The sequence below is a fragment of the Pavona decussata genome, unplaced genomic scaffold (genome assembly GCF_977016875.1).
Source record: "Pavona decussata unplaced genomic scaffold, jaPavDecu1.1 SCAFFOLD_302, whole genome shotgun sequence".
Taxonomy (NCBI): domain Eukaryota; kingdom Metazoa; phylum Cnidaria; class Anthozoa; order Scleractinia; family Agariciidae; genus Pavona; species Pavona decussata.
The window spans coordinates 1,191,004-1,203,323 of record NW_028145698.1 but is presented as its reverse complement, the minus strand read 5'-3'; the positions used below and the strand labels follow the sequence as shown (position 1 = coordinate 1,203,323).

The 12,320-nt window shown below is 37.9% G+C and overlaps 2 protein-coding genes across 2 annotated transcripts; both read right to left on the bottom strand.

The window, feature by feature from the left end:
* Nucleotides 1–1,521: 1,521 nt before the first annotated feature.
* On the bottom strand, nt 1,522–3,665 carry LOC146454399 (octopamine receptor beta-1R-like). Its single transcript, XM_085095486.1, has one exon. It carries the CDS (start codon nt 2,647–2,649, stop codon nt 1,597–1,599), a length of 1,053 nt encoding a protein of 350 aa, XP_084951612.1. The 5' UTR covers nt 2,650–3,665; the 3' UTR covers nt 1,522–1,596.
* A 1,818-nt stretch (nt 3,666–5,483) lies between these two features.
* LOC146454398 (octopamine receptor beta-2R-like) lies at nt 5,484–7,109 on the bottom strand. The gene has a single exon (XM_085095535.1). The coding sequence runs from the start codon at nt 6,593–6,595 to the stop codon at nt 5,570–5,572; it is 1,026 nt and encodes a 341-aa protein (XP_084951661.1). The 5' UTR covers nt 6,596–7,109; the 3' UTR covers nt 5,484–5,569.
* Nucleotides 7,110–12,320: the final 5,211 nt, after the last annotated feature.

Sequence of the window (12,320 nt, the reverse complement as noted above, 5' to 3'; positions counted from 1 at the left end):
TCGAAAGCGTCCGAACAAACTAATGACCAGAGAACTTAAACAACGACGACGGCAACGACAACGTCGCAAAACAAAGATTTAATGAGGAAAAACAATCGCTCTGCGCATGCGTTTTGAATTTCGGTACATTTCTTTTCCGTCCTCTGCAAAACAACGACGTGATATGACCAAATTCAAGGTTTTGTGGAGAATGTGAACACACGACGGTGAATTTTTCATTCTCTTTCTTAACTTGAACGCCACGCCCGCCGATTTAGTTCCTACGTAGTTCGTAGTGTTTGTACAAGTTGGATTAGTTTAAATAATCGCGAAGTAGCACAAATAAAATGAGGTTATATTTTCAAGTAACGTTTTCGTTTCCGTCGTCGTTGCATAAAATATAAGCTCCCTCAAAACTGAAGCCCTATAAAACTCGGCTGATTTGCTTCCAAAGTACCAAAATGGCATGGTTACGTATTTACCAACTAATTTTCGTTGAATTTCTTATTGGAACAAAGTTTTCTTGGAGTGAAATTAAGAGCAAAGTAATGCGTCAAATTTTCTCAAAAAAAAAAAAGCCGTATTGGATTTCGCAATCATTCCATGGTGACCGAAGGTAGGCATTCCTATTTGTTAGGAAAGGTCATCCCAAGACGGTGACAATTGGTTGGTAAAGTTCGCGCCATTTTCTCAACCAATGGCAAGCCAAACCAAAACCAATCGTGCTAATTGGTCGCACGCGTTTTCCCGCGCTTGACGCAGGTTACATGTATTTGCTTCGAGTTCTGATTGGCTGATTGTGCTGTTTGCATCTTGTGATTGAGCAGAAACATTACTTTGGTTTTGGTTTTACAATTGTTTTACAAACGCTCAATTGAAAACAGCTTTAAAGCAAGGGCAACCGAATTGAAAAATTACCAGAGACCATTGAAAGAGTTTCTTAATCGTTTACCAGTGAAAACGTTTTCTTTCTTTTTAATGATTGTTTTAAAAGTAATTTTTTCAGCTTGCGTCATGATTTCAGGCCGTTTCCGTTGCTCTTCTTGTGAAAGAACTTTTCTTTTAATATATAGCTCACAGTCTCCTTAAAAATTTGGGAAAATAGCTGGGGGGAAGTAGCTCAATTTAACCATAGTGTTATATGCCTTGAGGATTTCATGATTTCAATAGAGATTCAGCTTTCTCCTAATACTGGCAAGTGCTTGCGAAAAAAACTTCAAATAATTTCTCCTCTCTGATGAAAATACAATGGATAAGACAGAGCTTCAATGATCAAAAGTAAGCTCTGGTGTCTGACTTCTGCCAAAGTACGAATCGTTTAAAGATATCCTTTTTCCCAACAAGTGGGAAGGACACTAAGTGCTACTAAACAGTTACTGAAACGAACACAATATTAAGGCCCGTACATTCTACACCGGACTTTTCAAGTTTTGAACTAAGCTGGCAGGGAGTATCATTTAATGAACTCGAAAAGTCGGTTAACCGAAAGCATCTATAAGCTCTTTTACTTTTAGCAATGTCAACTTCTCACGATGCATATGTAATTTCAACTCCATTTTGGCTAAGTTGTTCAAGTTAAGTAGATTTCAGCGATGTCATTTCCATTCAAAGATCAGTTCATTTTTGCCATGCTTGGATCGGTGCTTCATTCTGGTGTTGCACGGCATGTTCCTCTATAGGTATTGAAGTGAAGGCTTCTGTGGTGAGGTTCTCGATCACGTTGTCTACGGCGTTGATGTAATTGTTTCCGATAAGCCTCGTTCGTCGAAACAAAGTCTTAACTGCGGCCTGAAATTCTTCTTTACGGATTGAGTAGATGATTGGGTTGCACAGTGAGCTGAGAAAGGAGATACCCGTGCAAAGCAATATAACCACGGACGGAACCTTGAAGAGGTTGACGAACTGACGGCAAACACCCATTACCCAGCTGGGGAGGTAGCACAGCAAAAACGCGGCGATGATAATACTGACATCAACAGCTGCCTTCTGTTCACGGCTTCGCCTTGATATCTCTTGTTGCTGAAAATCACAACTTCCCTGAAAGCTTCCTAGTTGAACTTGCATGGCGTTTATCTGACTTCTTGCCGCCTTGTACACTGACCAGTTGAGAAAGGCGATGATCATAAAAGGGACCAGAAAGGATGCGATGGGGAAGACGATCATGTTCCCTCTACTTGAACCACTTTGCACTGCCCATCCTTGTTCACAGAAGAACACCTCTGGGTTGTAAACATACTTTCCCCAGCCAAGAAATGGACCGATGGAAAGTGGAATAGGAATTATCCAAATTAGAGCTATAAAAATCACTTTAGATTGGGTAATTGTCCCATCGTAAGTCAAAGGTGATTTCACTATAGCGCAGTATCTGTCAAAAGACACCGCTAACAGATGAAGCACCGTGTTCAAATAGAAGTATCGTACGAAGCAGGGATTGAGATAACACATTGTTTCACCGTACAGCCATCTTTCTTGTGCTATGCTTGCAATGCGGAATGAGTTGACCAGGATCAAACACAGCAAATCTGACACTGCGAGGCTGGCCAGGAGAATATACCGCATCACATGAAATCTGCTCTTTAGGACGATCACCACTATCACCACCAAATTACCAGGAATACCGATCACGTCGAAAAGAGCGTGGAAAGCTGCAATGACTTGATAAAAAACCATGTTGAAGGAAAACGGCGGACGACAAATGTAGCTCGACAAATATTTTGTGTTAATTGTAATGACTTTTATTTTCTTTCAGTTGCTTTGGGTCTTATATCAATAGCTTTTAGAGCGTACGTGAGGCAATATACGTCAGTTGTCATTGAAAAGAAAAAGAAAAACAGAAAGCTGGACGGGAAGTATTGGTTCGCAAAAATGAACTCCAATTACACAGAAGATTTCTTTACTACGTGACAAGAAATAACAAAGCTCGAAAAGTCTTCCATGTGAGATATAGCAATTAGTTCCCAGAGGTATAATTTGACTTTTAGACCAAAATTTACTAGTCTTTTTATTGCTAATCCATCGCTTGATTTTGATATTTTTGACGCTTTTTATGACTATTGGAAACTTTGAAAAACCCATTGGGAAGTTAATAGCAATTTGCAAAAGATCGATATTTGTAGTTAATTTCGCATTTTTTCTATCAAATGTATTGTTCTAAATTAAAGAAAGCTAACTTCAAAAGGGTAGCAAAAAAATCAAGATAAAAATAATACTCTTTGAAATTCCTGGGAATTGAGCATAAAATTCCAGTTGTTTTAGGCTGCCTTCTAATCCCCATCATTGTTCGTAATAATAATTATTTGTTGCTTATTTAAACTGATAATTTTAATAGTAGACCAAACTTTTAAGATGAAATTTAGGTTTTACGAGGTGGTATTTTTGCGGGACCCATTCGGCATATTTTGCCATGACATAACCAGCGCTATGTCTCTTTGAAACGATCTTATAATTTATACTATTTCATTCTTGAGTTTAATTTGGAGAGCCTTTCATGGGAAAGAACTGATAGAGCGCATATGTCCATGTTTTGGTCAAATAATGCTCTCATCTTACTTGCTGCTTGCATGAGTATTGTTTGTTGTTTCGGTTTTTCAAGGAACTATTTATAGTTGTGTTAATTTTAAAGAGGACAGGTGTCCTTTCAGGTCATGCAGGCCGAAATGAAAAATACCGCCGAGAGCTAAAATGTATCTTAAATCTCTGTTTAAACGGTTTCAACTTTACAAATCGACGGCAGTTTTCTATGGTCTATACTCTTATAGACCTTAAAATGACGTCAGAAAATGTTCAAAACTCAAGTGGAACCACGAGCCGCAGGCGAGTGGTTTCACTGCCAAGTTTTGGACATTTTATGGCGTCATTTTATGGTCTATAAGAGTATAGGCCATAGAAAACTGCCATCGATTTGTTTTTTACAATAACATGGAAAACGTACGAGCGGAATTGGCTATTTTTTCCGTTGAGAAAGCGCGCGCGTTACATCTGACGTCATTTTTATTGTCTGTACTCTTATAGACAATAGCTACGAGCCAATCAGCGCGCGGGAATTTGGACAGTTATTGTAAAAACTTGCTTAAAAACATCTTCGAATGAGCAAATATTGGGGGCTTTTTAACAGGTCGATCAACATTTTTAACAGTGTTGAAAGCTTGTTAAAAGCGTGTTGAATCAAATTTGAATTGGTTCAACATCGATTCAATATTCCCTTTGCTCATAAAAATGTTTAGCGGCATTGAAGCCGTTCGAACACTCTGTTCAACATTTGTCCAACGTTTTCCCAACATCCGTTCAACGTTTGTTGGACGAATGTTGGTCAAATGTCGAAACCGTTTCAACTGGCCTTCAGTAAACAAAAACCGAATCCTAAACTAACAACAAATTGCATTCTTAGACTAGTCTGGAAATAATGGAAAGGTTCCCCGATTTAAACAAACGCAAGAAATTTTACGTGTTTCCTTTGGTAATTTTGTTATGTTCTACTGAGAGAAATTCGACCGCTTTTAGCCCTCGAAATAATAATAACAATAATAATAATAATAATAATAATAATAGTAATAATAATAATAATAATAATAATAATAATAATAATAATAATAATAGTAATAATGGAAATAAATTTACGGTGTCATTTTGAACCAATCATACATCCTTTTATTTTATAAGTTAAGCTTCGCACGAAAAGGGGGAGGGGGAGTGGTGTGGAGCTTTGGGGGTGGGGGTGTAAAAGGGAAGGGGATGGGAAGCCTCTAAGCAGGGTTTTCCTGCCATTCCAAACATTTTGGCAACAATTGGTGAGAATCATCTGAAGGGACTACGAGATGTGACATGATTATGAGCCAGAAGTGAAGAAATTGTTTTTAAACCAAAAAAATGTTGTTTTTTTTATCTTTTTTGGGAAAAGCAACACCAAATACTGACAGAAATCAACAAAGCTTTTAAGTAAATGGTATTCTAGATTTCCTGCAGGGAAAAAATTCAATTTTCACCCTTTTTAGATAAATATAAAGTTTGAGTATAACTCACCCAAATTGGTGGCCATCTAGACCATTCTTTCAGAGAATGGAAAATCTCTTTTTAAAATGAATTAAGAAAACACTACTTTTCTTTCTGCAGTTTTTATTTTTTTTAGCCTATATTAGTGTTTCTTTGTTGGTTCTGATTACGTTTCGTTCAATTTCGGCGCTTTCCTGAAGTTTTGGGGAAATCCAGAAATCCAAGATGACAGATCAAAGATGGCCGCCATTTGACAATCAGGATGTCACTACAACGTCATATGACGTCATCACTTTTCATTGGGCACTGCAAAGCAAACATCTCGATTTACCATCTCTCCTTTAAGTGTCATTGTCATAGTTTATATGCTTGCGAAGTTATGGAGGGGAGGACAGAATCCCTCCCCAGCCCCCCCACCCCATCCCTTCCCCTACACGATCCCAGAAGGCAAAAACATCCCAGTCTAGATTTCTAGATTGGGTGAAAGTCTATATAAAGCGGACTCAATGTTTGACCTTTTTCTTTCGGAGTTTCCTTTTCAGCGATTTCAGGAATTGGAAAAAGTCAAGGACGCCAAGGTTGGCCCTTCCAATTTTCTATTTTAGCTGCTGTTGGGTGTAGCCACGCCAGTTGCCTTTGTACCCAAGGTGGCGCCGAATCTTGAATTGTCCGTGGGGATGGTATTGTTTTGTGGGTAGTTAGGACTTCCACAAAGTTTCAGCCACCGCCATCGAGTGTAAACGGCGTTTCGAAATTCTCTTTTGCGGAAGGAATAGATGATCGGGTTCAAAACCGAGCTGAGAAAAAAGATAGCGTTTACGAGCAGTATGGCATTTGCTGGAATCTCAACAAACTGACGGCAAATGACAACGATCCAGGCGGGAAGGTAGCACGCGAGAAAAGCAGCGATGACAATGCTGACATCAGCAGCTGCCTTATACTCCCTTCTCCGTGTTTCCATCACTTGTTGCTGGCTTTCAGAACCGGTAAAGCTTCCTAGTTGTACTTGCACGGCGTTTATCTGACTTCTCGTCGTCTTGTTGACTGACCAGTTGAGGAATATCACCACCACAAATGGGACAACAGAGCTGGAGCTGGCGAAAAGAAACGAAACCAATCTAACAGACGCACTAGAAATCTGTACCGACCACCGTTGCTCACAGAAGAACAATTTTGGGTTGTAAACATAATTTCCCCAACTCCCAAGAAAAGGAGAAATGGCCAGTGGAATCGGGATTATCCAGATGAGAGTTATAAATGCCACTTTAGATTTGGTAATTGTCCCATCGTAGGTCAACGGCGATTTCACTATAGCGCAGTATCGCTCATAAGACACCGCTAACAGATGAAGGACCGTGTTGAAATAGAAGTATCGTAAGAAACAATGATTGAGATAACACATGGTTTCGCCGTACAGCCATCTTTCTTGTGCTATGCTTGCAATGCGAAATGAGTTAACCAGGATTAAAAACAGCAAATCTGACACTGCGAGGCTGGCAAGGAAAATGTACCGCATCACATGAAATCTTGTTTCCAAGGTGATGACCACTATCACCATCAAATTACCAGGAAGACCGATGGCCTCCAAAATTGCTAGAAACGTGGCAATGGCTTGATGGAAAACCATTTTCAATTGATAGGGTTTCGACGAAAGAAGTTGGTCGCTTTGAATACTTTGAATACTTTGCTACGTAAAGGAAGTGACTTTCAAATTTTCTGTTTTTCTGAACATTTGTATGCCTTACGTCAATAGCTCTTACAGCTGTTCAGTTGTTTGGCAATGTATTTCAGTTGGCATTTAGGAGAAAAAGCAAGCAAACAAACAAAACATATTAGCTCCAATACTAAAAACGCGTATTTCTGGTACGATATTGTATGAGCGTTATGAATACCAATTTTAGTTTTGAAGACTGCAAAACGTAACATATTTTCAGAGGATAAAACAAAACATCGAAGAGAAATAGAGCATTTCAGTTTCTTTTACCTTCTATTTCATTTATCTTGAATCCATCGGGAGATCTTGTTTTGCTTGTGACGCAGATATTTTTTGGCTCTTTGGAATTACAATTTTGGGTTTAATTTTAATTTTAAAAAAAGAGAAGCCGTGCTCGTATGATGTAATGTAATCTAATCGATCGAGACTAACCCAGAGACTAACCCTGAGACTAACCGAAGCGTCAACAAAATGTGATGACCACGAATGCGCACAGATATCACCCTTATTCGGTACAAAGGTCAAAAAAAAATATCGAAATCTTTTCTCTACTTAAAATATAAATTTTACTGATACCAATACTCGTTGAAGCGTACTTAAAGAAAACTTTTCAAAGCCCCCCAAATATCAGCTTGCACGAAAAAAACAAAACAAAAAACCATTGGCTCATTAAAACTACTATCAGTGTAGCTTGAAATTCGTATTGTTTGTTTTGGGATTACATTGAAGGGCTTCTGTGTATACTTGGCAGTGAACGGAAACTAAGAAAAAACATATGTACGTTTTTTGCTATAAATTAATTCTGTGATTTTAGCCACCTGTGGTGTTCTCAGGGACATTGTAAAATAAGCTAATTGCAACTTTGAGTTTATTTTAAAGAAAACAGTTAAGAAAAGGCGGATCATTTCCGTATTTGCAAACCCGACCGATTGAGACTTACTTTCATAAAAACAACGTAATTTAAGTTAAAAAATGGCACCGTTTCTTGAAAGAACAGAAGCTAGGTTCTTCCTGTGTTTATATCTTTGTTTCCAATTACTGCCTGCACTTTATGGTCGAGAAAATAGATTTTCTGGGTTTCTTGAAAAAAAAAGAAAGAATTAATAGTAATGATAATAATACTAATAATAATAATAATAATAATAATAATAATAATAATAATAATAATAATAATAATAATAATAATAATAATAATAATAATAATAACAATAATAATAATAATCACAGAATAATTGTTTCTGCTTTAAGTTCAGAAATTTCTGCCTGGTCTCTTCTTGTTTTCAGCGAGGTGATCCTCTAGGTATGTCTAAGTATTCTGACTCTTATTTTTATCTATAATATCTCAATTTGAAATGTTCTGTCAACACCACGTCTGCCCAAGGTGTCGTCCAAGTATTCTGACATGTTTTAGTCCTTCGTTGCTACATTTAATTACGTAATATTTCAAAACGGAGGGCTTCACTTGTTGAAAATACGTTGCAACTCCGATTTTTCTGGGAACAAACTTAGAAAGAACATATGCGACAAGTTTGTGTTAAACAATTCTGTTGTCTTAGTCAATTGAGGCATTTCCAGGCGTATTATAAGTTGAACTATTGTTGCAACTCAGACTCAATTAATTTCAATGATCACTGTAAAGAAGCCATGGACCCCTTTTGCACATGCGCACCCAACTGAGGAATAGTCTTGCAACAAATAATAATAATGATAATAATAATAAAAAATAAAGTTAAAATGTTATTTACAGGTTAAAAGTAGCTATTAAAACTTATTTACAATTCTTTTCGATAAAAAAGACTATTTTTAAACGATTTTTTTTAAGGAAAGGGAAAAAAAATCTCATCAAGTTACAACAATATTATGCGTTCATTGATTTTTACCTAAGAAAAAACCCCATCAAGCTATATCAAAAGGAACAAGGAAAAGTATGTATAAAGATTTTGGTGAGGCATCTATCCAATTCAAAGTCCGCTTCTCGAACATTGCTTCTATTTTCTCTTCTAACTGTTCTTGACCCTCTAAGACAGAGCAAAGCCGACCTAAGGATGGCAAAGGATACTTTAGAACGTACTGGCCAAGAGACCAGACAAGAACGTATCCAAGAGACCTGCCAAGAGACAGTGGTGGCATAGTTCTCTCCTTTCTTTGCTGCCACTAGCTCTGCCAGCCTCTGTCATGATATCTCTTGCACTCCTCTCCCGTGCCGCCTGTTGTTGTAAAGACTAATAGTAATAATAATAATAATAATAATAATAATAATAATAATAATAATAATAATAATAATAATAATAATAATAATAATAAAAAACTATCAGTTGTCAGGCCCGTAGCAAGGCTAAAACAACTGAGGGGGCTTAGCAAAATGGTGAAACAAAACTACCCCCGTCACTCACAAACAGACTGATTTGGGAGTTTAAGATGCAACAAGAACATAAAAAAACCCTGGAAGATTTAGTAAGTAAAACAATAACTTTGCACCTACATCACACTTTTTGGTACATTTTTTTGCCGTTTCTTTTACGTGGACTACCACGTGAAATTTCCTAATTACTTGGGCTTCCCAAAGGGAGACCAAGTTGAAAATTGGCCTTCGGTTTTTTTTTTTTTTGGTTGTTTTTTTTGTTTTCCTCATTCAGTCACAAATCGCCGTCTGGGCCTTAAAACGCATGCGCAGGTAATCTTGTCGCTGAATGGGTTTGCATGGGTGTGCCATTTTTTAGTCGACAATTTTCGCGTTTTCCGAAAGAAAACACAACTTTTCGAAATGGTACATCGAAAGAAGAACTACTTAGGAATACTCAACAGTTTCGATAGCGGAAATCCGAGAAATAACGGCGAAGAAACTGTGCTTCGAGTACAAATTGTTGTTTTATCCAGGCGACGAGTTAGCGGAGCGCGGACATCTCAAATCCTTATTCAGGCCACGGACTTTCTACAAATTTTTTTAGTACTTCTAGGAATTCAACGGCTGAAAAATTACAGGTTTGATCGTGAATTTGTACTGAAATACTATTCTAATTGACCGATTCTTTATATTCTGAACAGTTTTAGCGAAAATTTGAAAAACGGGTTGATAAATTCGCTTCGAAATGGACTGATAGTTCCTTCAAATCGCTTTCGCGTCTCTCGTCTCGCATTTAACAATTATTCCACGAGCGCGCGTTGGATATGAGATGATAGATAGCCTACGAGGCGCGTAGCGCCGAGTTGGCTATAATCATCTCATATCCAACAAGCGCAAGTGGAATAATTGTTTTATTAAAAAACAATCAAGAAATATTGCTAGATCTTACTGATTTCGCTGTGCAAGAACAACCAGAAGACAATTTAATGGTCGCCATTTCTCGGTCATGGTATAATGGCTCATATACCATGGCCGCTAAGCCAATCAAATCCCTCGAATTGCATTATACAATGATTCAGTTTTTAATAATTAGAATTATAAGCGTTTCTTTCTTAGGCGTAAACAAAGACTTAAGACTTAAGACTAAATAAATTGTTCCTTTAGGAAAGCATTCTGTCTGTTTTTCTCTCTATTTTAATTGCCAAAACGTGACAACTGCGTAATCTTGCGTAAACAAACGCATGCATTGGAGACGGATCAAATTTCGCCTATGTGACGCGAGGACAAATTTCATCGATTAATGGGTGAAAGATACTGACAAAAAGAAATTTCCACGAAACACCAATTTCAATCAGAATTCCCTTATTTCAAAAAACAAAAACTTTTGCGAGGGGGGGATGAAGCCAACACAAGATATCCCTGCCCACTTTGCTCAATCCTGTTGGCCAGATAGATGCACACATAGGTTGAAAGCTCGGATTTTACTGTCAGAACCTTTATTAGATTCTAAAATTTATTGCTTAATCGGTCAGTGTAAAACGCAGACTACAGACCGGGCGTAAAAAACGGACAGAGGGTACAATTTAGACCAGGAATATACATTGCTTACAATATACTTGCTTGTACTATGCTGTAAAACAATCGACAAATGACAACTGAGATTTTATCATGTCAACTTTCTGGGGTTTACGGCTGGATATGCCAGGAAAGAAGCCCAATTTCACGCAGATATGCGTCTTGTTTTACATTTGAAGGAGGACGTAACCAAATGATGACAAATTTTTCTTTCTCTTTTAAAATTTGGCTCGAACCGGGCAGTAAGAATCGGACTGTGGGAGCATTGTGGGACATTTGTATTGCTATAAATGATCGGATGTCTTAGAAAACAAGTCAACTCTCTCGTAAGCAACCACCCTTGGTGTACGACAAAGTGGTCGCTTACGGGAGGTGGTCGCTTACGGGAAAGATCAACAAAATAAGCGTAATACTGGATTGATTAGTTAATTACATAAACATTTTACCTTAGCAGCTAAAATTAGGTAAATAGAAACTAATTTATTTGATTTTTTCACATCTATTCATTCTTCTGATGAAACTTTGCATAACAATTCGGAACAGATCTGTCCCGTTTACCTATAGTCTCCCTCGCAGCCCCAAAAGAAGGGGGAGCGTTGCGTGACAGCCCAAAAAACGGCTGCGAGGGAGATTAGTTTACCTACAGATCTAATTATAGCCATCTTCTCTGTCTGTAAACTGTTATTATCTGTCACAAATTTCTGCAAGGCTGATCGGACTGCGTAGAAAACTTAACACGACAGCGACATGATAGAGACCAAACCCAGAATCAGCAGAAAAGCAAAACTTTGCTTCACAAGTACCTGGCCAAACCATGTTAAAAAGAACTACAGCATATCGTATCTGAAAAGATCTACGGTCCAAAACATAAAAGCAAACAATCTGCAAGGAACCGCACAACGAAAATGCTGCAAGTATACGCAGGATCTGTCAGCGGCAGTCCGGGGTAGCGTCATTAAAAATTGAACTTTTGTCACTTCTAAGTAATGATTTACTAACGATCATACGTGATTATGTTGGGTGGTCGCTTACCGGAAACAGAAAACAAAAGAATAGTGTAATTTCTGGCCTAAAAAGTGGTCGCAGTCTTTTAAGAAATTTGAGTGGTGGTCGCTCGAGAGAGCTCTTGAAACAGTATTTAACTGGGAAGCAAAACGGTTGGTTACGAAGTGGTCGCTTACGGGAGGTGGTCGCCTACGAGAAGTGGTCGCTATGAGAGAGTTGACTGTAGTTTATTTCAATAGCTTTTACGGCTTGAGATTGGTTGATTTCGATCCATTTTGGTTCTTATTTCCGATTCACAAGGTAGGAGTGCCTTTGAGTTGCTGTTGCATATGAAAACAAACTGTTAGCCAAGGAAAGTGACAGGTAGTAAACACCTTTTTAAAGGTTGTGAAAAGGGACTTGCAGCGTCAGAGTTCAAGACTGATTGCTGCCCATTAATTTGTTTAAATTATTTATTTTTTGGCAGATTGTTTTTTAACTTCCAAAAATTCTGGGGGGGCTCAAGCCCCCCCTGCCCCTCCCCCTGCTACGGGCCTGATTGTTTTGACTGAACAAAAAAAGAATTCTGACTTAATTCCAATGATCATAGTAAAGAAAGCGTGGATACCTTTTGAACATGTACACTCAACTGAGGAATAGTGTTGCAAAAAACAAAACTATCAGGTTTTTGACTGAACAACAATCTTAAAAAGTACTAAAAGTATTAAAATTTGC

Excerpts from the sequence above, each read along its gene's own strand:
- LOC146454398 (XM_085095535.1), bottom strand. The coding sequence starts at position 6,595 with ATGGTTTTCCATCAAGCCATTGCCACGTTTCTAGCAATTTTGGAGGCC.
- LOC146454399 (XM_085095486.1), bottom strand. The coding sequence starts at position 2,649 with ATGGTTTTTTATCAAGTCATTGCAGCTTTCCACGCTCTTTTCGACGTG.